Source organism: Hemicordylus capensis, chromosome 3 (assembly GCF_027244095.1).
Source record: "Hemicordylus capensis ecotype Gifberg chromosome 3, rHemCap1.1.pri, whole genome shotgun sequence".
Lineage (NCBI taxonomy): Eukaryota > Metazoa > Chordata > Lepidosauria > Squamata > Cordylidae > Hemicordylus > Hemicordylus capensis.
Genome location: NC_069659.1, coordinates 51,580,210 through 51,608,127, shown reverse-complemented (window position 1 = coordinate 51,608,127; position 27,918 = coordinate 51,580,210). Strand labels below are relative to the sequence as shown.

Below are 27,918 nucleotides of genomic sequence, written 5' to 3'. Positions count from 1 at the left end.
AAACTTGGAGATTTGCCACTGAAGTCCTGTGCAGCTCTTGTACATTTACACTTCACATTTCTGTGTACACTTGAACAATCTTATGTGTGCAACTAAAAATGGAATGTATGAAGGTGTCCGCACATATGTAGCATGTATATATATGTTGACACATATACCATGAACATATATGACTTTTTCCTAGCCGACTGGACACAAGATGCCCCCTCACTGTCAATACCTGATTGACTCGATGAGATGGATTTTGATATTCTTTTCTTTTGTACAATAATAACTCTGATGGCTTTCCCCCCACTCCTAGTTCATCATGGGCATCATACAATGCAACCAAGTTAAGGAAATGCCATCTATAGCCATCCTATTTGCTGCCGCTGTTAAAACAGAATCTTTCTTGTTTTCATGAAATCCTTAGGAATACAATATATATGACTTATTTGTTGGCAATGAATGAATGCACAAGTATAATTTTTAAAAAGTATAATGTCTACTGCATCACCATTTTTTTAAATTTCTTCATTCCATTATGATAACAATTTATAATGTGTGTGTAGATACTAAAAAGAAAAAGATATCCTAATACAGGCATTTGGAGCAAATTGCACATTTTGTTTCCATACTGCTGTTGCCTTTGAATTCTTAATTGTCTCCTTTGACAGGGAAAAAAACCCATGCCTAACTTTGTGATCATGCTTATGCCTTAAATATTGCTCAGGACAATTATATCCCACATTTGACCTACATAGCACAGGTTACCAATGTGCCAACAGTTTTACACACCCAGATTCAGCCATGCAACTACCACCAATGCCTTGTTCAGCTAGAGTTGAGAGTTACTGTATTCTCATACATTTTGGGACTCTGATTTCAAAGAATGGCAGAGAAAACACAGATATCTGACATTAAGAAAAACAATCGGCTGTTGTTTCAAACTGAAGGCATTAAAGCCATCAGAGGCGATGACATCCATCTGAATTTTAGACAAAAATGATTGGAGAAGTACTGCAGGCTATGCTGTTGAGAAGCGATCTCAGAAGTGGACTTCTGCCAGACAGCTGTGTTATGTAATACAAATGTGATATACTGTACATTTGCATGGGTTGCAAAGCTGTGACAAAGAAGATTTATCAGCTACCCTGTAATCACAGCTGTAGATTACTGTGAAGCAGACACACAGTGTGTGCAAATTAGTTGCTGTGGAAAAATCACCAAAACACAAATTAGGGAGTTTTTGTAGTCCTTTTTCTAAGTTGACAATGAGGTGTGGTGCAGTGGATACAAAGACATCATGCAAAATTAAGCTGCGTGTGTACAGCTGAGCTAGTCAGCCAAGGAAATAACTTCATCTAGGTTTATATTGGAAAGCATCTAAGGAGTGCAAAGTAGCCACAAGCGAGTTGTCCACAGTTGTGTCTAAGGACTGATCCACAAGGCGTATTCCTACACTCACTGGTGCTGTAACATCCAGGGAAATGGACCTGGAAAGAACAGGACAGGACCATCTCTATGGTGGAAGTCTACTGCTGATGTTGTTCTTGTATCTACCAGATTCATTCATGGGTGGCTGGAAAACAGCGGAAGCTAAAGTACTTTGCTGCACATAGGTTCTGCAGGGATTATGTGAACTGAAGTAGCCCATCTACTCCCTAAATAGATATGCCTGTAGAATGTAGATCGAAGTTGAACTCAGTGTTGTACTTATCTGGCCCTTTTAACAAAAGAGGAGTGACAGCTCTGCCAAACAGTTGGTGCATGGTTGATAAATGGCTTTTCTTTTGTTTTTCCTGTTGCCCCAATCTCTCTCCCCCCCCCCACCACTTCCCCCAAGAGTGTGGTTTATTTCAATGCTTCTAAAGATTTTCAAACTGACAGTCAAAATCTGTCATTCTGCAGACAATAAACTTCCACTGACGATCTCTGCAAGGGAAGAGAAACAGGAAACAAGCTTTAATGAATTCAGAATTATCACAGCTCTCAAGACTGTACAACACTATGGGGCAAGGATTCTGGTTTGTAGTATGTTGTAGTGATAGCCAGGCTTGAAAAAGGACTAGGCCTCAATTAGAGTAACTGCTTGGAGGGTGGGCTTCTAAAAAAAAGGGAAGAAGGCCCGAGAGAATCAATTCCTGGTGGCCCAATCCAGAGTGAGGGGCAGAGTTTACTGGACAACAAACTATAGAGGAGAAGGTGTGTTCAAATTCAGTTTTTCCCTGGAGGCCTCAGAGTGAGGTCTGATCAGGAACTACTGTAGGAAAAAGGGAGACTAACAGCCTTTGGCTGGGAATCAACTGGAAGTTGCTTACCTGAAAGTAGGTAGGAAGGATAAGGACCAGTTTAGCTAGATGCATCAAGGAATTTATTTTTGTTTAAAGTGCTTGGATCTGACTTCATGGTTCTTGTAGTTCCTGAAGAAGGGTTTATTTGTATGGAAGCAGCAATTGTTGATACCTCTATAGTTTTCTTGATCTACCAATTATTAATAAATCTTTGTTGATGTTAACGTGTCTCTCCTTATTGAGTCCTGCTCTAGTCACACACTCAGACCTAAGACTGCTCAAGCCTTTCTTGTAGGGAGGGATTTTCCACTGTACTCTCCCAGAATATTCCCTTGGAAGGGGGAATTGGTCATACAAAAAAGTGGATGGTGGCATCCTTCCTGGGACTCCTCACAGCTAGAGAGGGATTTTGTATCCCGCCCCCACCGTTTAAATTACAGTTGTCTATTCTTCTGATCTGTATGTATGAGCTATGAGAGACTTGCAAAAGTAACATTAAAATTGTTCTCATAATTTTGAAACACTTGGGGCTAGCAATGTTACCAAAAACCAGGAGTGGAGTCTGAAATGCTGGCCTTCTGGCTGTTGGTGGCACTCTGAAGTGTGTCATAGTGTGCTTAGATGTCAGCTTCCCAACTATGGAGCTTTGAAAGATGGCTTTATCATGAAGGAAAATGGAATTGATGCTTTGAGTAGCAAAACTGCAAGGAGAGTTGGACCATTTTCCTGCTTCCAACTTGTCCCTGTCCATCATTAAAAATGAGCAGGTCAGAAAGTATCAATTTGACTTCTTGCTGCAGATGCAACAAGGATGGACAGCACGGGCTCTCCATTAATCTTAATGTATTCACTTTCAAGTTAAGAGTGCTTAAATCACAGCTGAAAGCAAAACATTGCAATTTTCTCAGCAGTGCTTCTTCTCTCCCTCAGACAAAGGGCAAATAAAGGATAAGGGACAATTGGGCTCATCACATGATAACTGGAGTTCCTGGAAGAGGATCTAAAGATCAAGTGTTGGGGGTATAGAGATCCATACCCACAACACTTGATCTTTAGGAGAGGAGAGCTGGTCTTGTGGTAGCAAGCATGACTTGTCCCCTTAGCTAAGCAGGGTCTGCCCTGGTTGCAAATGAATGGGAGACCAGATGTGTGAGCACTGTAAGATATTCCCCTCAGGGGATGGATCCGCTCTGGGAAGAGCATCAGAAGGTTCCAATTTCCCTCCCTGGCTGCTCCAAGACAGGGCTGAGAGAGATTCCTGCCTACAACCCTGGAGAAGCCGCTGCCAGTCTGTGAAGACAATACTGAGCTTGATAGACCAATGGTCTGACTCAGTATATGGCAGCTTCCTATGTTCATACTGCTCTGACTGGGTGAAAGGTAGTTCCTGGCCCAATCAATACATGGGATCAACATGGTTACAAAGGATGCTGCCTTATTCTGAATCAGACCATTGGGCCATCTAGCTCAATAGACTGAGTCTACATTGACTGGCAGCTGCTGTCCAGGGTTTCAGGCAGGAGTATTTTCCAGTCCTACCTAGGGATGCCAGGGATTGGACCTAGGATCTTTTTCATACCAAGCAGATGCTGTTCTACTGAACTACAGTCCTTCCCCCATCGAATATTTGTCTTCCTTGGCCATAGTTCCTGCTCCTGAGAGTAGTCTATCTCATGCTTTAAGAAGCATTGTTTTAGAACAATGAATCACACTATACTAACTAGTCATCTCTGGGTAAAAGAGGACATTCGAGGCTTCCAAGATAATGTTTGCATCTCACCTTTCCACACCAGAGAAAGTTGTGGTTGCTCCACGAATATAATAATCATAGGCGTACATCATCATATCCATATCTTCCCCATAGTGTCCTGGATATTCTGTTGTCAACCTTTTAAACAGGGGGAGAAAATCAATGTAACTACCTTCTGGAATAAATAAGTGGAACAATTAGTACTTGGTTTTCTAAGTTTTATTATCCTTGCTTTTCTCAGACCATAGAAAGTCTTGTTGACAGATGTGGTTTAACCCAGGAGCTACTCTATGCTTATCTGAGCTGAAGTGTAGATGCACACATTTCATAAGTAGGCCTCTGTATTGGAATGTCCATTTCCAACAGATGTGGACCCGCTTTCCTCTGGCTGATGCTGTATGTAAATGAAGGTTAAGGTTGCAGCCAGCTTGGCACGGCGTGGGGGTGGGGACTTTTCCATGGAATCAAAATCCATGGGAAAGCTGGGAAGGCATAAAGAGGACACCAGGAAGGTGTGTGGGGGCATCTGGGAACTTTCCAGCATCCCACAGATTCCAGTTCCGTAGAAAAGCTTTGCCCTGATACAGGAAGTTGGAGGTATTGTGTGACCACATTGGGACTCCCTGCCTCCATGTAGCACCAAGAGTGTAGTACATATTTGTCAGGATCAGACACTACAACACACAGGCCAAAATTGTCATTCCATCTGCCTTGGACAAAAGCAGAATTGGGTACTGGGTTGAAAGTTACAGCTTTCTCTGGGTGCAATTCAAGGTACTGTATGTTACCCTTAAAGCCCCTGGATGCCTCAGAGCCTACCTGCCTAACTAGGTCAGCTGCGAGGGCTCTGTTCCACCTGCCAACATGGGCAGAAGCTTGTTTACTTAGCACATGGGCCAGAGCCTTCTTGGTGAGGGAACTTGATCTCAGTTGAGATCGGCATAGCTCCCTCTTTTGCAGTCTTTCATTTCACAGGAAACTGAAGACTGCCCTTTTTATCCAGGCTTTTGGCCAATGAGTGGCCCCTTACTCTCTTGTTAGGTTGTAGCTGTGTTTGTTTTATTGAGGATGGTTTTTAAATGATGTTTTATTATTGCTTTTAATGAGGCTGTTCTCACACACAATCAAAACCAGGCTAATGAAGCGGAGCCAAGCCAGTCTTGCCTGTATATGAGAACTGATGGAATCATGCCCAATCCCAGCGGCACATTGGCGGCAAGCCCGCCAAGACAGCCACCCTCTTAAATGGGGTTAAGGGAGGTAGCACTCCCTAAGACCCATTTTTTGGACCATTTGCCAACCCCAGCTGCTTGTAGCTGGGCCTGGGAGACTGCGGGGCTCCCAGCTGGTATTGGGGTAATCCCCATAATGCACCGCACACTTGCACAGTGCATTGTGGGCGTTCTGGGGGCAGGATGGGATGATGCATCCCACTTCCGACCCTCCACGCTGCCAGAGAAGGCAGCTGCACATCTGGGCGTGCAATCTCTGTGCCCACACCAGAGGCAACTGTCATCTGCAGGGAGAGAAGCTTTTCGAGGATTCCTACCCACTCTCCCTTGAGACGTTTCTCTCTGATCATGAAAAAGGGCTCACCAACCTGGTGTCTTAGGGCAAAGGACAAGGGTAGCTCCAAAGGGAGGCCAAAGGTGAGGACAGGTGCCTCCTCAGAAATATAGTCTGTTTGTTTATTTATTATATTTTTATTGGTACACCACCCCAAACTTCCATCTCTGGGCAGTTTACAATAACATAAAACAAATTAAAACAGAAACGAAAACCTTAAAACAATTTAAAACCACAAGTCTAGTTAAAAAGCTTGGGTAAAAAATATGTATTTAGAGACTTTTTAAAAGTTGCCAGAGATGGGGAGGCTGTTATTTCAGCAGGGAGCATATTCCAGAGCCACAGAACAAAGAAGGCTTGTCCCAGTGTAGCCACCAGAAAAGCTGGTGGCAACTGCAGATGAACCTCTCCAGATGATTTCAATGGGCGATGGGGCTCATGGCAAAGAAGCTGTTTTCTTGAATATATTCCCATTGAATATATTCCCATTGGATATAATGGGGATTGGGGGCAGCCCCAAACCTGCCTCTGTGGGGTTTGAACCCGGTTCGAATTCGAACCGAACCAGGCGAACCGGTTTTGTGCACAACCCTACCCAGGGCCTAAGGTATTTAGGGCTTTATAGGTTATAACTAATACCTTTTATTTTGCCTGGAAACATATTAGTAGCCAGTGTAGTTCTTTTAATACAGGAGTAATATGGTCACTTCGAGATCACCCAGTGACCAACCTGGCTGCCACATTCTGTATCAACTGCAGTTTCTGGACTACGTACAAAGGCAGCCCCACATAGAGTGCATCACAGTAGTCAAGTCTGGAGATTACAAGCATATTTACTACTGTTCTGAGGTCATTTATCTCAGGCAACAGACACAGCTGGTGTATCAGCTGGAGCTGATAGAAAGCACCTCTGGCCACTACCTCACTTAGAGTTGCTCCTCAACCTGTCCCACATTTTTGTTTAAGAAATCAAATATGTTTTTTTGCCAGCTCTGCTGAGTCTTGCATCATTCCCTGGGCTTGGACTATAGAAGAGCAAGCTGCCTTGGCTTTATAACACCAGCTTCTGCAGAGAGCAGGAGGGGAATGGGCTTGGACTGAAACCCCAAGCAACCTGAAAAGTATGTCACCTTTGTCCATTCCTAGAGGTCATTCACACAACCGACAACTGGGTAGGACAAGTGTTCTACCCAGGGTTGGGGGCTGTGTGTGCTCTCAATTTTTGGTTGTGTGGAAACCAACAACTAGATAGAAGGAAGGAGAAGTGATTGTGTGGAATCCAGGTAGGAGCAAAAATTGGGTAGGACAGCATGTCCTCCTTCCTTGGTCAAATGCTGGATATAAAAGCTGTGTAGGACAGCACTGTCCTGCCCAGCTTTTCCTTTACCTTGATTCCACACAATCACTTCTCCTTCCTCCTACCTAGTTTGCTTCCACACAATTGAAAATGGAGAGCCCACAAAGTTCCCAAACCTGGGTAGGATACTTGTCCTACCCAATTTTCAGTCGTGTGAATGACCTCCTAGTCATTGTAGTTTTTATCTGGCTCTTGTCAATTTCTTAATTTTTTTACCAAAAAAAAAAAAAAAAAAGTTTTAAACATTGCCAAGCTGGCTGTAAAACATGTCCCTCCATTTATGAAATAGCATTGTATTAATACCGCATGATCTGCTCATATACTTCCCTTCTAATCTGCAATTAAGCTGTCAGAAATGATGGTCTGGATTATATTCAGAGCCTGCCAGTCATTGCCACTCAAAGATTGGAAGGAGAAGACAATAACTAGTCAACCCTATTCTGGGGTAGGTGAGTTTCATTCTTCTCTTAGGTTAAAGGAAAGTATAGACAATTTAGATAACTTGCCCAAATACAAGAAAGCTGTCAGAAGCAGGAATGATGAATAGGTCTCCTCCTTTTATTTTGGTACAGTGGAGTCTGTCTGTCTACAACCCTCAGCTATTACAGATCCACTGAAATCACCCTATATTTCCATGTAATTAGACATGTGTTCCACTTTTGTTATTCCCTTGCCTGGTTTATTGTTGCATGAACATTGCAAATGTAATTTAATTATATATCAATTTTCTGCTTTTTTCTCATTTTATCAAAAGAGCATTCATTATATTGTCTAAACATTACCATAACCAGAATAGTATTCTTTAACAAATAAAAAGAAAAATCTAATCTAGAATTCTGAAACTATTGAAAACAATTTAAGTGACTGTATATCTCCCATGCCTGATAGGGGTATGTGAGCCAGCTTGGCTCTAAGGCTTGATCTTGAACCAAACTGGCCCCATAAAGAATGAGGCCAGTCCACGTTTTAGCCGAGCCAAAGCCTGGCCCAATCAAGCCAGCTCAAATGTGGCTCAATGGCTTGAGCGGCCATTTTATGGTGGGTGAGTGATGGCGGCCATTTTGTGATACAGTGTGTCACTTTTCCGTATTGGCTATCTTGCCACTGCCTTGATTGGCCAGCTGTGTCCTCTGCTCCGGGTGACTTCCCATCATGCCACTCGGAGTAATTGTTCTGGCAACTATGACCCCATTGGCTGGCGGGCGGGGGGAGGATTTTGTTTTTCCTGTCCCCACCCACCCACCAAAGGGAATAATGGGGATTCAAAGCAGCCCCATAATTTCCCTCGGGTAGTGCATTGGGACTCCAAAACAGGTTGTGTGGTAGGGCCCCATGGGTGCCAACTAGCACTCAACACACAAAGCAGTAGGGCACTCGGGTAATTTTAATGTATTATAGGAATTTTTATTGTAGGTTCTTGGTTTGCATTGTAGGTTCTCAGTTGTTAAATAACTTCTTTTCATAGGGAATCCCTATGAAGAAGTTATATCACAATTGAGAATCCACACACAGTGGATTTTTGGGATATTTTAACATCATCTCTGGGCATGGAAGTGCCTTTTTGGACACTGTTACTAGACATCTTACTTAGGAGTTAGAAATTGTTTTCATCTCCTGTTAGGAACTGCCTGGATGAAGGTTGAGAGCCATAGACTCTTTATACAGCTCTCCCATGTGACAGTCTGCTGAACTGCAACAGCCTTACCTGAACATCGATCTCTCAGGCCTTGAACGGGCTCCACCTGATCAGGCTAGCCATTAGAGCGGGCTGTGCAAATCTGGCCCTCCAGCTGCTGTTGAACTACAACTCCTATCATCCCTAGCCACAGTTTTTTGTGGCAGGGATGATGGGAGTTGTAGTTCAACAACAGCTGGAGGGCTACATTTGCCTACCCCTGCATTAGATCCTTCTTGAATAGGAAGGATATCAACACTTCTTGTTTGACCAACGCCTATATGTATGTTGCCTCCACTTGCTGGATATGTTGCTGCCATACATAGTATAGAATACAATATGTTATGAGATTTAACACCTTTTTGGATTAATTACATAATTTTGCTGTCTTGCTATCTTTATACTCAGTGTCATTCTGATATTACTGTGGATTAACTTTTTTATATAGTTTTATGTTCATAGTCTTAACTTTTAGCTTCTTCTACTTATTACATTAAGTGATTTTATAGAGACTCTTTATTATTTTGTAGCAGTTGATTGTTTGAACTGTTTTTGTCTATTTTGCTGTTATGCTGGTCAAATAAAGGCTATGCAATGCATCTTGTTTGGACTAAGGACTTGCCTCAGTCTCCCTGATTCTGGTGTTAAGTATTCTGTAACCCTTGTAAGTCAGCTTGGCTTCAACTCTCAGCTTGCCTCCAGATCCTGACTTGTCTGTTCAGGTTTGACCCCTGGCTTCCCTCCCCCACCACCTGGTTCCTTGCTTGGTCCTTCTGGTCCTGACTTCAGTCTCGAAGCAACTTGTAGTAGCTCCCCATAGCCCAGCCCAACTCTCTCACACACCCTAACATTTAGTAATGGCAAACACCCCTTGGTTCAATTTGTTGGAGATGAACTTCCAGTGCATCAACCTTTTACACCAACTGTCCTAATGACTACTAGGGGCACTGGGAGTAGAGACAGTGAGTCAGGGTCTCCCTATCTGTCCCTACTCTATGACCCCTGAACTGACTCGGCAGCACTTCCTGTGCTGAGTCACAATCCTTCCTTTCCTCCTAGAGAGCAGATGGAAACATCTCTCTCTCTCTCTCCTTACCTATCCACTATGTAGTCCTTTAGATTAGATATACCTGTAGGTCTTTTCTATCGAAGTGTATTTAACCAATAAATATTTAGTGTTTAGTCATACAAGGATCTCCATGGGTTTTCTCTAAATAGCTGCAATATCCAAACCATCCTCTGCTACCTACTCTGGAGTGTGTGCTCATTCCTTAGTGCTCTGCTGTTTTACCTATTGTGGGTAAAAATCAACAACCTCTAACACAATTGTGCTCAGCAAACTGAGCTATTAAAAACAAAATCAGTAGAGAGTTCATTTGTTCACAAGCCCATTTCCAAAGTTGGGATTCCATGCAGATATAATCAGGAGCATGATGGAATCCAAAGCCACCCCTAATTCCCCTATGAGTCTCAGCACCCTGTCTTGTCCCACCACTTTTGTTCCCTTTCCACTTACCGGGCAGTGGCGAAAAAAACGTTTTTGGAGACCTGTTAAGCCTAGCTCCCTGGTACCTTTAATGCTGCAATGGCAATGCCCCAGGTATCCGGGACCTTGGGGAATGTAGTTTTCACATGGCACCTGAGTCTTTAGTACAGATATCAGGTGCCTTGGAAACTACATTTTCCCAGGTTCCTTAGGTACCTGAGCTCCCAGATAACTGAGATGCTGCTGTTGCTTTAAAGAAACCCACTCAGAAAATAAAATCCATAATAGAAAACTCTTTCATTGAGATTATAGCTGAACATCACAAGCTTGACAAGTTCATGTTCAGAGCCAGGTATTGGTAAGTGAATTTTAGCAGCATCACTACTAACACTGGATTCCACTGCAGTAACTCTGTTTGTCAGAGTTCTGGGTTTGTAGAGCTAAGTGCATAAGAAACCCTGCCTCTGCTTGATCAGAGCAGTTTCATCCAGTCCAGCATCCTGTTTCCTATAGTAGTCAACTAGATGCTTTCCACATGCAAGGACTTGAAAGCAACAGCTTTCCCCAATTGTTGTTCCCCAGCAACTGTTATTCAGTGGCATACTACCTGGAGGTAGCACATAAGAACATATGAACATAAGAACAGCCCTGCTGGATCAGGCCCAAAGCCCATCTAGTCCAGCATCCTGTTTTGCACAGGGGCCCACCAGATGCCGCTGGAAGCCACAGGCAGGAGTTGAGGGCATGCCCTCTCTCCTGCTGCTACTCCCCTGCAATTCAGAGGCATCCTGCCTTTGAGGCTGGAGGTGGCCTTTAGCCCTCCAACTAGTAGCCGTTGATAGACCATGACGATAACTCCATGAAGTTATCCAAACCCCTCTTAAAGCCATCCAAGTTGTTGGCTGTCACCACATCTTGTAGCAGGGAATTCCACAAGTTGATTATGCATTGTGTGGGAAAAGTACTTCCGTTTGTTGGTCCTAAATTTCCTGACAGGTTATCCTGATAGCTATGATAACTAGAAGCCAGTGATAGACTTGCCCTCCACAAATTTGTCTGATCAGCTTTTGAAGCCACCTAAGCTAGTGGCCATCATCACACTTTGTGGCAATGAATTCCATAAATTAATTACGTGCTTTGTGAAGAAGTAATCAATTCTGTCTTTTCTAAAACTTTTGCCATTGGGGATCCCGCAAGCGAAGACTTTTAAAATAACAAACTGTGTATAGGAAACAGCCACATCCATTAGGGCTCATATGCGGTAAGCCCTTGGCAAATGTGGTCATGGCTTGGATAGGCAATGGTGACAGAAAACAGCTGCAGCAGAAGCAGCCAAACCTTCTGGAACTCAGCAGCCCTGGTTGTTTGGAGAGGGGAAACAATTATAAACAGTCTGTGCAGGCTTTCCAATCCCTACGAACATCTGTTTATGTTTGAAAGCTTCCAGTCAAGCATTTCAATTTTTCTCTATATATATTAAGATTGTTTAAAATCCCTTCTTTCATATTCACTTGGGCACCAAAAAGCATGGAAATTGTAAGTTAAGGTGCTCACCTTAACTTCCATACTATTTAAGTAATAAACACATTCCACAGTCTCACATACATTAAAGAAGTAATATCTTCAGTAATCCAAAATGAATATTTTAAATGTTATATCCTTCTGTAAAGGTAAAGGTAAAGTGTGCCATCAAGTCGGTTTCGACTCCTGATGACCACAGAGCCCTGTGGTTGTCTTTGGTAGAATACAGGATGGGTTTACCATTGCCTCCTCCCATGCAGTATGAGATGATGCCTTTCAGCATCTTCCTATATCACTGCTGCACAATATAGGTGTTTCCCATAGTCTGGGAAACACACCAGCGGGGATTCGAACCGGAAACCTCTAGCTTGATCATCAAGTCATTTCCCCGCTGCACCATTAGGTGGCCTATATTCTACTGTACTCATATATAAAAACTATTACACAGCACATAATTAATCTATGGAAGTCTCTGTTATGGTGTTGGCCATCAGTGGCTAGTAGTCTTGATGGCTATAGGACACCTCCAGCTACAGAGGCAAGGTGCCTCTAAATACCAGTTGCAGGGGAGCAACAGCAGGAGAAAGGGCATATCTTCACCTCTTGACTGTGGGCTTCCCAAAGGCATCTGGTGGACCACCGTAGGGAAAAGGATGCTGGACTAGATATACCTTGGGCCCGATCCAGCCATGCTATTTTTATGTTCTTATGTTAACTAGAATTTCCACAAATGGAAGAAGTTGCCCTTGGGCAAACAGAACTTGTTCCATTGGCAGAAGTGCTAGTTGAGATGTATGCCATTCAAGACTAAATAGTCCCAGTTGACTGAAGGCTCAAACTAAGCCAGATGCTGCAGGGTAAGGCCAGATTTGTTATCAGCATAACAAAGCAAACGAGAGGCTTCAAGATGACAGCCCAAATGAAAGCCCACAGTATTATTACTTGTTTCACTGATATGCAAAACAAATTCCCTTATCAGTGGAAGCAAAAACCTTAACAATGGCCTTTCACTAGCAAAACAGATAGCACTGTCTTCATAAAACATATTTTTGCAAGACTGTTGCCTTACGTGCATGTGCATCTATAGACACTTAAAAAGGATCTTTGAAGATTGTATTATAGGAAGTCCAAGATTCTTTGCCCTTCTGTCTGCAAGGCAATTTTCTCTATATACATGTATTCACTATTATTGCATGTAGGTCAGCAGCTGGCCAGACAAAAGGGAAGTAAACATCTCATGAGCATATAATTGAAAACTTCCTTTCCTGCGTAGTTCTATTTGACTAAGATACTTTGAATTGATTTTGTTCGATCAGTATAAGGAGCAAACTTGCTAGGGTCCACTTTATTATTTATTTATTTATTCATTCATTCATACATACATACATTTATATCCCGCTCTTTCTCCAAGGAGCCCAGAGCAGTGCACTACATACTTGAGTTTCTCTTTCACAACAACCCTGTAAGGTAGGTTAAGCTGAGAGAGAAGTGACTGGCCCAGAGTCACCCAGCTAGTTTCATGGCTGAATGGGGATTTGAACTCGGGTCTCCGTGGTCCTAGTCCAGCACTCTAACCACTACACCACACTGGCTCTCACTTTAGTCATGCAGGTGTCAAAAGCAGGTGTTTGTTTGATTGATTGAGTGATTGAATAAGTGCTGTCTAGTTGGTGTTCATTATTAATGCAGAACACTTGTCTAGTCCAAATTCCATTGCTATATCGCTACTGACTATACGGACAGTGTTTAGCAGTTATTCAATTTCTGATTGGGACTTTCCATACAACTTCAGATCGTCCATGTACAGCAGATGGTTGATTTTACTGGATGTTTTAGATGTTTGGTATCCGAGGCCCGTTTTGTTTAATATTGGTGAAAGTGGAGTCATGGTGATTACAAACAACAGAGGGGATAGTGAGTCCCCTTGGAAAATACCTCTTCTAATACTGACCTATCCAAGTGTCTCGCCATTGATTGTTAACTGTGTTCTCCACATGCTCATTGCTTTTTAAAATAAATATCGGAATGTTTTTGCTGACACCAGTTGTTTTTAAACATTTTAGTATCCATGTGTGAGGCAATGAGTCGAAGGCCTTATTGTAGTCAATCCATGCAACACTTAGATTTGTATTTCTTCTCTTGCAATTTTCTAAAATCATTTTGTCAATCAGCAGCTGGTCTTTTGTGCCTCTTTTTTGTGCTCTTTTGTGCCTTTTATTATCATCATTATTATCATTTTTACTATTATTATTTTACATTTATATCCCGCTCTTCCTCCAAGGAGCCCAGAGCGGTGTACTACATACTTAGGTTTCTCCTCACAACAACCCTGTGAAACAGGTTAGGCTGAGAGAGAAGTGACTGGCCCAGAGTCACCCAGCAAGTAGCATGACTGAATGGGGATTTGAACTCGGGTCTCCCCGGTCCTAGTCCAGCACTCTAACCACTACACCACACTGAGTCCAATGTGTTGAGCTTTCTCATATTCATGCTTCTCACGTTCCACGCTCCCATTGTAATTCTGCCTTTGCAGCTTTGGATTTTCTTTTCTTGCATGGCAACATCAGCTGCTAGACGTCAAAAAGGCTTTAGTCTAACTGCATCATAAACACCATTGGTACTCTGGGAGATCCTCAGCTCTTCCTCAGTAGCATGTTGAGGACCATCCAACCTGAGGGGCCCATCATCTGGCACTACATAGACAATCATTCCATTTTGTCTATCCATGTGGTTTACTATTGCCTTCTCCCATGCAGTATGAAATGATGCCTTTGTCATTGTCACTGAAGTGCCTCCAGCACTTTCATATAACACTGCTGCCCAATATAGGTGCCTGCTTTTTTTAGCTGGGCAGCTGGGATGACCTTCACACTTTGGGTGACCCTACTGGGAGTATACCTCCTGGTGTACTTCACTTATCCCTCCTAGGAACACCCTGCCCCCGTCACGATGATGCAGCATTGCAGGACTTGTTGGGGGGGGGAGCAGGTGGGTAGCATCTTAATTTGTAATAAGGGCAGCTACCTCAACAAGTAATCCAGCTGTTTGATTAAAGATAGACTAATTTCTGGTCTTCTGTTCTAGGTTAAAGTTGGTTTCAGATCTTATAAACAACTCAACTCAACTCATTTCAACTCAAGAAAATGGGTGCATGATCATATCCACTATTTACAGAATACAGACAACTTAAGTACAGCTCATCCCCTGCTAACTTGGCAAAGAGGCACCTTTTAATGTGGTGATTCTCTTTATTTAGCAGGTGGAAAGTAACTGGCCCTATCCACCCCCAGCACAGTACCTCCAGTGACTGTTGCTGGTGTCTATCTTATGTTTCTTTTTAGATTGTGAGCCCTTTGGGGACAGGGATCCATCTAATTTGTTTATTATTTCTCTGTGTAAATCATTTTTGGAAGGGTGGTATAGAAATCAAATTATTCATCATCATCATCATCTAAGTGTTGCATGGATTGACTACAATAAGGCCTTCGACTCATTGCCTCACACATGGATACTAAAACGTTTAGAAACAACTGGTGTCAGCAAAAACATTCAGATATTTATTAAAAATGCAATGAGCATGTGGAGTACACAGTTAACAATCAATGGTGAGACACTTGGACAGGTTAGCATTAGAAGAGGTATTTTCCAAGGGGACTCACTAGCCCCTCTGTTGTTTGTAATCGCCATGACCCCACTTTCACAAATACTAAACAAAACAGGCCTCGGATACCAAACATCTAAAACATCCAGTAAAATCAACCATCTGCTGTACATGGACGATCTGAAGTTGTATGGAAAGTCCGAATGAGAAATTGAATAACTGCTAAACACTGTCCGTATATTCAGTAGCAATATAGCAGTGGAGTTTGGACTAGACAAGTGTGCTGCATTAATAATAAATAGAGGGGAAATAACAAAAACAGAAGGAATAGAACTGCCCAATGGAAGCAACATTAAGAACCTGGAAAAGAAAGAACATTACAGATACTTGGGCATTCTCCAGGCTGATAACATGGCGCACACACTGAAGTTAAAAGAAAAATTGGAAGTGAATACACCAGGAGAGTTAGAAAAATCCTCAAGTCCAAACTCAATGGCGGGAACCCCATACAAGCCATAAACTCCTGGGTTATACCTGTTATCAAATACACTGTAGGAATAACAGACTTGACCCAGGCAGAGCTAGAGACGCTAGATCGTAAGACCAGGAAAATAATGACCATCAATCATGCTCTGCACCCCCACAGTGATGTAGATAGGCTATACCTCCCTCACAGCTCAGGTGGAAGAGGAATGCTGCAAGTCCATCAAACAGTAGAGGAGGAGAAAAGAGGCCTTGCAGAATATATCAAGGACAGTGAAGAAGATGCACTTCAGATGGTCAATAACGAGAAACTATTAAAAACCCAACAAAACAAAGCAGGCCTACAAGAAATAACAAGTCAAGAAGCGAGCAGAAAAATGGAAAAATAAGCCCCTGCATGGTCAATATTTGCACAATATAAGTGGAAAATCAGACATCACCAAGACCTGGCAATGGCTTAGGAATGGCAACTTGAAGAACAAAACAGAGTATTTAATACTGGCTGCACAAGAACAGGCACTAAGAACAAATGCAATAAGAGCCAAAGTCGAAAAATCCACAACAAACAGCAAGTGCCGCCTTTGTAAAGAAGCATATGAAACCGTTGACCATCTAAACAGCTGTTGTAAAAAGATCGCACAGACTGACTACAGACAAAGGCATGACAAGGTAGCAGGGATGGTACACTGAAACAGCTGCAAAAAATACAAGCTATCTGTGGCCAAAAATTGGTGGGACCATACAATTGAAAAAGTTGTCAAAAACGAAGATGTGAAAATATTATGGGACTTCCAACTACAAACAGACAGACATCTGCCACTCAATACACCAGATATAACTGTAGTCGAGAAGAAAGAAAAACAAGTCAAAATAATCGACATAGCAATACCAGGAGATAGCAGAATAGAAGAAAAGGAAATAGAAAAAACCACAAAATACAAAGATCTACAAATTGAAATTGAAAGGCTGTTGCAGAAGACCAAAATAATCCCAGTGGTAATTGGCGCCCTAGGTGCAATTCCAAAACAACTTGAAGAGCACCTCAACACTATAGGGGCCACAGAAATCACCATCGGCTAATTACAAAAACCAACTTTACTGGGAACAGCCTACATTCTGTGACAATATCTATAACTAGTGTTTTCAGGCCCGTTAAATAACGGGCGCTAGTAAGTGATCCGGGCCCACCCCCACTCCCTCTTGCCCTCCCCCCTCCCCAGAAGTCTTGCGCTCCACCCACCACTCACCCGGCAACTTTAGTCAGTTGGGGCCCAGTCTTCCCCTTGCCACCGCCTCCATGGCCACGCTGCCGGTCCGATCTGGGCCGCCCCCGCCCCCGCCTAACATTCCCGGCCGGTCTCCCCGGCCGGGCAAGAGCCCCAAAGTGTCTCCGCCACCGGGCGTTGCTGGCGCCGCCAGGCCTCGGCGGCGGCTCCGCCACCACCTTGTGCGGCTTTCCTCGCCGCCTCTTGCCCCCGCCCGGCTTCCTCTTGCCCCCGCCCGGCTTCCTCTGGCCCCCCGCCCGGCTTCCTCTGGCCCCCCGCCCGGCTTCCTCTGGCCGAGACGGCGGCTCCGCCGCCGTCTCGGCCAGCTTACCCCGCCGCCTCTCTCCTTGCTTCCCAGCTTCTTCGAGCGGCCGCTTCTGGCCGCCCAACATGGCCGCCGGGTGCTGGCGGTCGTGTCTTTCTTGGACTGTTCTGAGCATGCGCTCCGCGCATGCTCAGAACAGTCGAGGCACGAACGCACGCTTGGTGTCCGTCCACGGACGGACACCAAGCGTTTTATTAGAGAGGATAACAGCAACAACACTGATGATAAAATTCCGCCATCCCAGGTCCTTGGGAAGGACTGGATGTCTGGATAAAACAAACCAATCAATAACAGCTGTCTGACTGTGTAAACAAGAGAGATAATAAAAGAATTGGTGCAATAATCTGATTGAGAAGATCACAGAAAATGAGGAGGCAAAAATCCTTTGGGATTTGATAGGCAAACTGATAGGCATTTAGCGCACAATACACTGGATCTGACAGTCATCGAGAAGAATTGGGTTCTGATCATTGATATTGCAATCCCAGAGGATAAATGAGTTGACAGAAAACAATTGGAGAAAATAACTAAATACAAGGACCTTCAGATTGAAATTGAGCGGCTCTGGAAAAAGAAACAGTAGTGGTGGCAATAGTTGTTGGTGCCCTTGGTACAGTACCAAAAGAACTTGAACAGCATCTTGACACCTTGGTCATCGATAAAATTACAACACATCAGCTACAGAAGGCCACACTACTCGGGACAGCACGAATACTACAACGCTATCTTTAATTTTCCTTTAGTTATCCTAGAACCTTGGAAAGGGCCCCATAATTAAAGTACCAAATCCAGCCAATAACATCTGGTAGACTGCGTGTAAATAGCATAAGCATCATTATTATTATTATTATTATTATTATTATTATTATTATTTTAATATAATATTTAATAGTGGTTAGAGTGCTGGACTAGGACCGGGGAGACCCGAGTTCAAATCCCCATTCAGCCATGAAACTAGCTGGGTGACTCTGGGCAAGTCACTTCTCTCTCAGCCTAACCTACTTCACAGGGTTGTTGTGAGGAGAAACCTAAGTATGTAGTACACTGCTCCGGGCTCCTTGGAGGAAGAGCGGGATATAAAATGTAAAAAATAATAAATAAATAAATAAATTATAAGATAGACGTGCCAGGTTGTAACCCAGAGATTGCTGCTGCAGCTTTCAGTTCCACACTGGAATAGGAGATGAGCTAGCTTCAGGTTCTTCCATTGATTCCACTCCTGGTGTTTTTCGTCACCCATCCCCTGCCTGCTATATCAAGCCGTATTTCAGGTGTGCCACAGCATTTGAGGGAGGGGGCAAATATAAAGACATGAGGCTGAACTAGTGTAGAAGCCATGGCTGTTTCACCTTTTGCCCCTTAAAGAACACATTTTGGCCTGAGTTCTCAAAATGGGGTCAGGAGATGGGTGCAGTGATGAATTTTGAAAAGGAAATATTCAAGAGGCCAGGCTCACAGAGGAGCTCAGCCACTGGAGAAAGTGCTGCTCTTTAATTCTCAAGGTGTTGGGGTAGGCTACAGAGGTTCAGTGATGAAGGGAGAGCACTCTGTATATGCCTTTGTTACACACAGTGATAAAGTACAGGACAACCTCAATATTCGTGGATCCTGCATCTGCAAATTCGTGTGTCCACGGTCGAATAATGCACACCCGACCTCAGTATATTCAGTAAAAATCTGGCAAAAACTACTGTAAACTGTTTTAAATTTAAATTGTTTTAAATGGTTGCCCAGGTTTTCCAGGGTTTTTAGCTGTTTGAGTGTTTAAATTGGTTTTATTCTATTTTTATAGTTTTGATTTTAATTACTAACTGGTTTTAATTGTTTTGATCCTGTTGTAAACCGCCCCGAGCCATTTTGGAAGGGCGGTATATAAACTGAATAAACAAACAAATAATAAAAAGAGCTAAACTCATGTGTCTGCAGGTAAGGAGTGGCTGGAAATGACCTCAGAGGTCATTTCCAGCTGCCATTTCAATATTGGGTTGAGATCGGGAGCCATTTTATGACTCATTCTCCCCCCCCCCCCAAAAGGCACAACACCTGCAGTTTTTGACTCTCGGGGGTCAGTGCAGGACCGCTGGGGATCTGCAGAGCACAGTAGGCCACATATACCCCTGCACATTTTTATGGCCATTTTACCCATTTTTCCAATCTCCGGGAACCTAACCCCCAGATTTTCATTGCCCCAATAATCCAATATTTGTGGTTTCCATACCCACAGTAGTAGCGGAGAACAGAACCCCTGTGAATACTGACGTTCTCCTGTCCCTAATTTGTATATAACTTGCAAGCACCTCATTTGTGTTTCCTATAGTATTGTCTTTCCTGATGTGTACTTCTGCACTAGACTTCACAGATATGGCAAACAAGCTATGGAGTGAATTCTTAATATGTGTAGAAGTCCAGTACATTTTTGTTAACTCACCAACATGAATATGGACATCTCTGACTGTAGCGACAGCAATAAAATTGCCATTCTCGATCAAGCACAGATGGAAAATATTGGCTCTGGAATCCTGCCACCAACCCATTATTTGAACATGTCTGATACCTGAGAAAAGAGAGAGAAGACAGAATCTACCTGAAAAACATAAATTTTGTTTTAACATACCATTGCTGCAAGCACCTTCTTGCAGGTTGTTGGAAACTGGCAACCCTCTCAGGCCACTGTGGGACCTCAGATGGGAGCTACTGGCTAGCCAACTTACCAGCCACCATACTGTCCTCATCTTCTATCATGTGCTTGCATATCCATAGTGAGGGGCTTAGCTTTCTGTCACTCCCACTCTCAAGAAGTGATCTGCTAATGAGAGTTCTGACAATGTGGTGATCTCTTAGGAAGAAGCAGCCATAGGATGTTGTGCAGGAGGCACAACAACCTCCTTTCTGCAGCTGTTCCTCTTCTCTAAGACTGTGACTTGATTTTTCTAGGAAGCAGAGTGCCAACCACCTTCCTCCTCTTTCCAGTCAGTACAATGTTTAAGCTTTTGTTTCACCACTTGCACTGAGTGTCTGCTCTGAGGGAGAGAGTAGGGGTATAGCTGTGATTGAACAAATGTTCCTGGGCCCCTTAGGGAGGGGAACTTCCAGCTGGGTGACAACTTGCTCCTTGCTCTCCCTCTCCTGCCTCTCTGAAGAAGGAGGAGGGGGCAGGAGCACATCTTCACATTTTGTCCCAGTGTCCATCCACTCCAACCTTGCTAATTCCCGTAGGTCAGATTTGCAGCCTTTTCTGCTGCTCCTTTCTTTGTATGCCCACATAGCCCTGCTCTCTCCCTTCTTTCTTTGCCCTTTCACCTGAGAACAACTGTCTCCTTTTGCTTTAACTCCCCCAACCCCATCACTAATTTATTAAGATTGTTTTCATTACCTATGACAGTAACAAATAATAGAAATGAAGGAAGTGTAATTAACATCGGAACAAAAGCATTAAAGTTTTGGAAAACATACTTATATCACTTTGAGCAGCACAAAATTATTGGGAAGAAAAGAAGCTTCTGATAATTACATTTTGTCTTTATGGTTATAGTCTTGGGCCTCTGCCTTCTGCTTTCAGTCAGATAAGCAGGAAGATAAAGACCCAAACAGAAGAAGATAAAAGGGAAGCTTAGCTACACAGAGTTGAGGTGTTATGAATCGACTGTCAGACAATATTGCCTTTCTGCCAGGCCCCACAGGCTGGGCATCAGGACAAGGCTTTCTGAGCCTCCAGCATTTCCCAGACAAAAATAGGTTCATGCTTGTAACATCTCATACCAAACATCTCTGCCTGAGCACGCCCCCCCACCCGCCACAAACATTGTTGAATGGTCTGCTCCCCCCATCCCCTGTAATCTATATTCATTTACTCTGCTGTCATCAGGCTTCCAACAGTTTAAAAATCAGGAGAGACTTTGCTCTTTTGATTAAGGATATATTAGAAAACACAGTTGCCCTCCAATGATCAACGGTTCAAAAATACCTCAACAGCTGTAGTATATGAAGTAGCAGGCTGTGCACATGATGCCAGTGTTCAAGGGCATGCAGCTCCAAGCATGCTACTGTCAGGAAGCAGGCGGCGGGAGCAGCAATATGGTAGTGAGCTGCGCCTCCCAGTCAGGCTGAGCTTGGCCACAGCCTTGTGCATAACCCACTGATGACATGCCGGGCATGCACTGGCCACTGCTGAGGGCCCCATCCCTCACCAGCCCTGGAAAGGGAAAGGGGGCTGCCCAGGAAGGCAGCAGGGCTCGTGGCTCTTGCAAGACTATACCAGCAATCTTGTCTGGGATTCTGGTTCTTGCTGACTTGTGAGGAGTGTGCCGGGCTATATAAAAGACTGGAAGCTTGTGATGATGGGCTGGCAGCTGATGAGGGCTGATGGGACCAGCCAGAGCCCAGTGAGTCAGCTCGAGGATGCCAAGGATGAGGGAGAAGGGGGTTAAGGTGAAGGAACTTCCCTTCTCCCTCGGAAGAACTCTTAAGCCATGGATTCAAGCGTGTAACAAAAGGGGCTTCAGGAAACATCAGGAGGAGGAGGAGATAACTACAGATAAGATATATTCATTCCCTGGTCAGAGGTTTAACATCTAGCAGCTCACACTAAAGAGGCCTCCTCAAAAGGCAAAAAGAGTCACAAAATAGGGACAATCCCTGGTAAATAGGGACAGCTGGAGTATATGGGGTCCTACAAATTCCACAAGGAGAGCCTTATGGTCAAGATTAGCCAGAAGGAGAGCCCCTTCAGGACTTCTCCAAACCCACAATCTCCTCAGCAGCCAAGGATTATGGTTCCCCCCCAACCACCATGGAAGAGTACCGGTACTCTGTTGACACTCGGGGGTCTCTGGTGATCCTAAGTGGACCACTGCGCCTATCTAAAGAGACTGCAGTGTACCTCCTTTGCCAGATCAAAGCACAGCAGCGCCAAAAGGCAGCAGAATGCAATAATGGTGGCTCCATTTCTGGCCCTTTAAGAAGCTGCATGAGAGAAAAGAAAGGGTAAAATCTCTCAGATCATCTGTGGGCTCCCGAGTGTATTTGTCCTCAATTGCTGCACCAATGTGGGGCAACTGTCTCTGCTGCTTTGTGGTATTGATGCCCTATTCTTACCTATAACAAAATCTGGGAGGCCATGGTGGCAGCAGCTGCCACTTCATCCACCACCTCCTCCTGTCCTTGCTAGCCAATGCCCAGCATGAAGGCTCTGGCTTCATGTATCCTCCTGCGTTAATCTTTCTTTGCCTCTATCAACCTCAACTGCTCCAATAGAAATTACCCCTGGCTTGGGTCCAGTTGTGCTGTTCTGTCCTGTTCTTGGCCATAACCTGAGAAGTGGGGTTGACCCCATCTATCATAATTTAGGCTGTCTGACAGTCCCACAAACTACTGTTGTTGTGAGTCACAGTATGTTATTGGTCCAATGACTTTCTTAACCTGAGCAGCTGGGGGAACCTCAGAATTATTTCTGTGTTCCAACCCCTCTATTACATTTTCCAGTTTCAAATTCTGTTTCATCCTGGGATACAACCCCTTTGATCTTCTATTCTAAAGCTATACCACCATGGTGACTGTTCTTAGAGTCTACTGCCAACTTCTTAAAAAAAAATCTTGTTCCTTGTTGCTTCCCCCTCCCTTGTGACAGCTTAACAAATGTGTGTGCACTAAGAAAATTAGCAGTACTCCAGTGCCACAAGCAATGGTGCAAATGCTTCCATTACTAATGTGCTCCTGTAGATTAGGAACTAGTGTTTTTAGCAGCCTGTCATGGAAACCAAATCTTTTAGTACTTATCAAAGAGCTACTATTGTGGCCGCTATTTAGCTGCAAGAGCCTTGGAACCATTTCACTCAGCAAACAGAATGCCCCTGTACTTTGTCTTTCAAAACAAAGCAGATATACGAGTGCTCCTTTATGCAGCTGTAAAGCCATGAGATTGAAAGTCTTCAGATGCTTTGGAACAGATTATTTCATTTGCTTTTCCTTTCTCAAGCAATGATATGCTTGCTGGATAAAGTAGTCACAAAATAACGGTTGGGATTAATTAACTGATCTACCACTTAGTACCTCAATCAAGGAAGTTGTTATCTTAAAACGGTACAAAGGTGAGGAGCAGGGAGAATGCTGTAAAACTAGGCTGATGCTTTTGCATGAGGATTTCAGTTTTGATTTGTAGCGCTAAACCCAGATTATGTTCCAACAAAAAATCATGCCAGATGCCTCTGATTGCTCACCAGCCATTCTCATCATACACTCACTTTCCATCTTGTCAGCAAAAAGGAAAAGGAATGAAGAAAGGTGGCTGCTGTCTTTTGAGTGTGGATTTTGATCGATGTTCTGAACCAAATTGCCCAAACTAAATTGATTGTCTAATTTTGTGATGGAGTATTGGGCAGTCTTCACATCTCATCAACTGTACAGCTGGAGACTTTCTAAGAATATAAGAGCCATCTGGGTCAATATCATTGGGCATCTAGGGCTCATGCTGCTGATCCTTTTTGGTGGTGGCAACCCCTTTTTGGAATAGCCCCACAGTGAAGCTCACTTGGCACCATCACTTTGTTCTTTTAGATGCCAGATGAAGACCTTGAGCCACTTCTCATGATACATAAGGGTTCCAGGGTGGTCTGTGAGGAGAGTGGGTTACATTTACCCTCCCTGCAGACAAGCAGTGCTGCCTCCTTAGGTGGGTGGATTGCCCACCCAGATGAGCACCGGCTCTGCCGGTAGCTCTGAGGGTCGGAGTACCGGGACTCGCTGCCCTGTGCCACACCACCCCCTGGAGCTCAAATAATGCACTGTGTGAGTGCATGGTACATTATTGAACATAAGAACAGCCCTGCTGAATCAGGCCCAAGGCCCATCTAGTCCAGCATCCTGTTTCACACAGTGGCCCACCAGATGCCACTGGAAGCCTACAGGCAGGAGTTGTGGGCATGCCCTCTCTTCTGCTGTTACTCCCCTACAACTGGTATTCAGAGGCATAATGCCTCTGAGGCTGGAAGTGGCCTATAGCTCTCCGACTAGTAGCCATTGATAGATCTCTTCTCCATGAAGTTATCCAGAAACCCCTTGTTGGCTATCACCACATCTTGTGGCAGAGAATTCCACAAGTTGATTATGTGTTGTGTGAAAAGGTACTTCCCTTTATTGGCCCTAAATTTCTTGGCAATCAATTTCATGGGATGACCCCTGGTTCTAGTGTTATGTGAGAGGGGAAAACCTCTGCACCATTAGGTGGCTTATTATAATATTAGCAGTTTAGTTTTCAATCCCCTTCCTAATAATCCCTAGCATGGAATTGGCCCTTTTCACAGCTGCCACTAATTGAGTTGACACTTTCAATGAGCTGTCCACCACAACCCCAAGATCCCTCTCCTGGTCAGTCACCAACAGCTCAGGTCCCATCAGCATATATGTTAAGTTGGGGTTTTTCGTCCCAATGTGCATCACTTTGCACTTGCCAACATTAAACGTAGGTGAGGAGAGCTGGTCTTGTGGTACCAAGCATAACTTGTCCCCTTAACTAAGCAAGGTCCATCCTGGTTGCATTTGAATGGGAGACTCCATGTGAGCACTATGAGATCTTCCCCTCAGGGGATGGAACTGCTTTGGGAAGAGCAGAAGGTTCCAAGTTCCCTCCCTGGTATCTCCAAGATACGGCTGAGAGACACTCTGCCTGCAACCTTGGAGAAGCTGCTGCCAGTCTGGGTAGATATTGACAATACTGAGCTAGATGGACCAATGATCTAACTCAGTATATGGCAGCTTCCTATGGTCCTGACCACATTTGCCATTTTGTTGCCCACTCACCCAGTATGGAGAGATCCTTTTGGAGCTCCTCACACTCTGTTTTGGATTTCACTACCCGAAAGAGTTTGGTATCATCTGAAAATTTGGCCACCTCACTGCTTACCCCTGCTTCTAGATCATTTATGAATAAATTCAAAAGCACCGGTCCCATTACAGATCCCTGGGGGACCCCACTTCTTACTTCCCTCCATTGTGAAAACTCTCCATTTATCCCTACCCTCTTTTTCCTGTCCTTCAACCAGTTAGCAATCCACACATGTACTTGTCCCCTTATATTTATTGGGACCCCCACCAAGTCTGCCAGTCGTGGCTGCAAGCAGCCGCGGCTGACAGACGACTGCCAAAGCGGGGTTAGGAGACCACTCATTCTCCTAACCCCATTTTGAGGGGCAGCTTCCCAGGTGGGTTTACCGCCGTGTTGCTGCCAGAATCAGGCCCGATCCTGGCAGTCCATGTGCACGTGCAAAATCGGGCTGGGCTTCCTTAGCCCAGTTTTGCACGTGTGTGTGAATAGCCTCCTTGCTGTTCACCCAGGCTATAGAAAGAAATGTTCTTACATTATTTATTGTAGCTTTCTTTCTTTTTTAATGTGCTTTTAAGTGTATGTTTTTATTCAGTTGTTTTATTGTTTTACTTTGTGAGCTGCCCAGAGAACAATTGTTCTGGCGTGGCCAATAAACAAAGTTGTTATTGAGACCACTTCTGTGCCCAGAGTCTGCTGGTGGCAGAGCAACTCTCTCGAGGCCCACTAGAGTAGGAGGGGGGTCCTTGGAGGGCAGTTTGCAAGGGTTCCCTGAGATCTGGAACTGCCCTGAGAAAAGTCTTGCTGTAACAAACCACATAGTTCAGCATCCTGCTTCCCACAGAGGCCAACCAGACTCCCCAAGAAAGCTCACAAGCAGGGACTGAAGATTAAACAGGGTTTGCAGGTTTCTGCAGCACCACAAACAAAATCCAGATAATTACAGTACAGGTAGGCCCATAGACAGCAATTCACTGAGCAAGTATGGTGGGGAAGAGAGAATGTTAGGCTGGCTGGCAAGTGGGAGGCCTCGGGTTCAAATCCCCTGTTTTGCCATGAAACTCATTTTGCAGCCATGCTGGGCAAGTCACTTTCTTTTCAGCCAAGTGGGCATCCACCTCCAACACCTCCCTATCTCGCTGTTGCCCGATATAGGTGACTACAAATATATATTTGCTAGGCACCATCTGAGAAGCACACTGGTGGGGATTCAAACTAACAGTCTCTTGCTCCCTAGGTAAGCTGCTTCCCCGCTGCACCACCACAGCTGATTGTCACCGCAGCTGATCAATAAGAATTAGATCTCTCTAAGTAGGAGAGACGGTGGAGGAATTTCTTTGACAGTGAGTCAAATACAAATGAATTCCTTATCCAATACAATAAACATTCTTTAAATCATAAGCAAAGAAAAGAGTCAAGACCCCAAAACATAAGAAGTACAGTAAGTATATATGACCGAGTGTTCTGTATGCATAATATGAAGAGAAGCTGGGAATTGAGAACCTGTAAAAGAATATCTGCTTTTGGCCTTTGAGGCAGTGGATTAGGATGATTAAAATTCCTATCTGATTAGAAACAAGTGCCCTTCATTCAGGAACTTATCTTGCACTGGGCAAACCTCTCCAACTGTTGAAATGGCTGGAGATCAACAATAAATTCTCCAGAAAGTTGAAAGTGATACGATAGAACTACATTTGCTTATATACATAAATATTTTCTGCCTTAATATTTTTCTCTGTTCAAACAGATTTTGCTGGTTTTGATAGTTCTTAGAAAACCTACAGAATTGCTTGGCCAGAACCAATTAAAAGGGCAGAAGCAATACACAACAAGAAATGAAATCTTTATCCTACCATCTTATACTCTGTTAATATCCATCTCCAGTCAGTGTTGTGGAGCTGGTTAGGAAAAGTTTGAGCACTTGGGTCAGAGGCGAAAATAAATGAATGCATTCCTGCAGTGTGGAGGAAGCCCACTGAAGGAATGGGATGATGTTATGATTTCCCCATGAATGTGAATTGATTGCTGTATTGTTATTACAATTTGTAGCTTTATACGGGCTTCAGCAGACCATGATATCATCAACCTGCATTTCTATTATTACTACATGCATGGCTATTATTAAGCATTATATCAACCTGACACTGCATAACATGGGTTTTTCCCATGGCAGCTCCTAAATATAGTTTAAGTGTCCTACCATTCCAATCCGGCTCTGTTGATCTCTTCCCACCAGCACTCTGTTGGCTCACCCAGGGTCTGTGGCGTAGGCATGCAGGCATAATTCCATAGTCTGTCAGAGCCTTCTTTTTTGCTGTAGGTGCTCCTCACTGCTACTATCACTTGCCCATGAGGGCACTGGAAGTTGAAGCCCTGCCGATACACATTGACCCATCCATCATCGCCCCTGTAGTCACCGTGGGAGTAGTAATAGTCCCCATATTGGCCCCAAGCCACTGTTAGCAGTGGCAGGAACATGCAGAGAAGAACAAGGTCCATCTTGCCTGTGTTTCTGGCAGTAAAACGCCCCACTGGGTTGTTGTGCTGGCTTTTTTATATCATGTCTAACATTTGGATTCCAGATGTGGAACATCGAGCTCCAAATGTGATGTGTCACTGTTTAGCAAAACGCCTCTGTACTACAGAACTACTTGCAGACACATTCAGTTCGTTTTAAGGTGGAATTTTACAACCACGGTCACTCTTCACATTGTCAGAATGGGGATTTCCTAAAACTATAAACTATTTCTAATCCCAAGTTTTCTTATATAAAAGAGGTGCACATACATCCCAGATGTGT

The 27,918-nt window shown here is 44.0% G+C and overlaps 1 protein-coding gene across 2 annotated transcripts; it reads right to left on the bottom strand.

Annotated features, from left to right (window-relative positions):
* Positions 1 to 462: 462 nt before the first annotated feature.
* On the bottom strand, positions 463 to 27,712 carry DPT (dermatopontin). Of its 2 annotated transcripts, XR_008320221.1 has the most exons (5): positions 27,319 to 27,712; positions 19,731 to 19,856; positions 4,054 to 4,161; positions 2,301 to 2,463; positions 463 to 1,914 (listed from the first exon to the last, which is right to left on the bottom strand). XR_008320221.1 is itself a non-coding variant. In XM_053312390.1 (4 exons), the coding sequence occupies exons 1-4, from the start codon at positions 27,615 to 27,617 to the stop codon at positions 1,848 to 1,850; spliced, it is 600 nt and encodes a 199-aa protein (XP_053168365.1). In that variant the 5' UTR covers positions 27,618 to 27,708; the 3' UTR covers positions 463 to 1,847. The 2 variants fall into 2 exon arrangements, 1 of the variants encoding a protein (XP_053168365.1); XM_053312390.1 differs by lacking the exon at positions 2,301 to 2,463 and having other exon boundaries at positions 27,319 to 27,708.
* Positions 27,713 to 27,918: the final 206 nt, after the last annotated feature.

Coding starts and splice junctions, on each gene's coding strand:
- DPT (XM_053312390.1), bottom strand. CDS start 27,617: ATGGACCTTGTTCTTCTCTGCATGTTCCTGCCACTGCTAACAGTGGCT. Junction 19,857..27,318: donor AACAGAGCCGGATTGGAATG/GTAGGACACTTA, acceptor CTCTTTTCTCAG/GTATCAGACATGTTCAAATA. Junction 4,162..19,730: donor AGATGTCCATATTCATGTTG/GTGAGTTAACAA, acceptor CCTGTTTAAAAG/GTTGACAACAGAATATCCAG.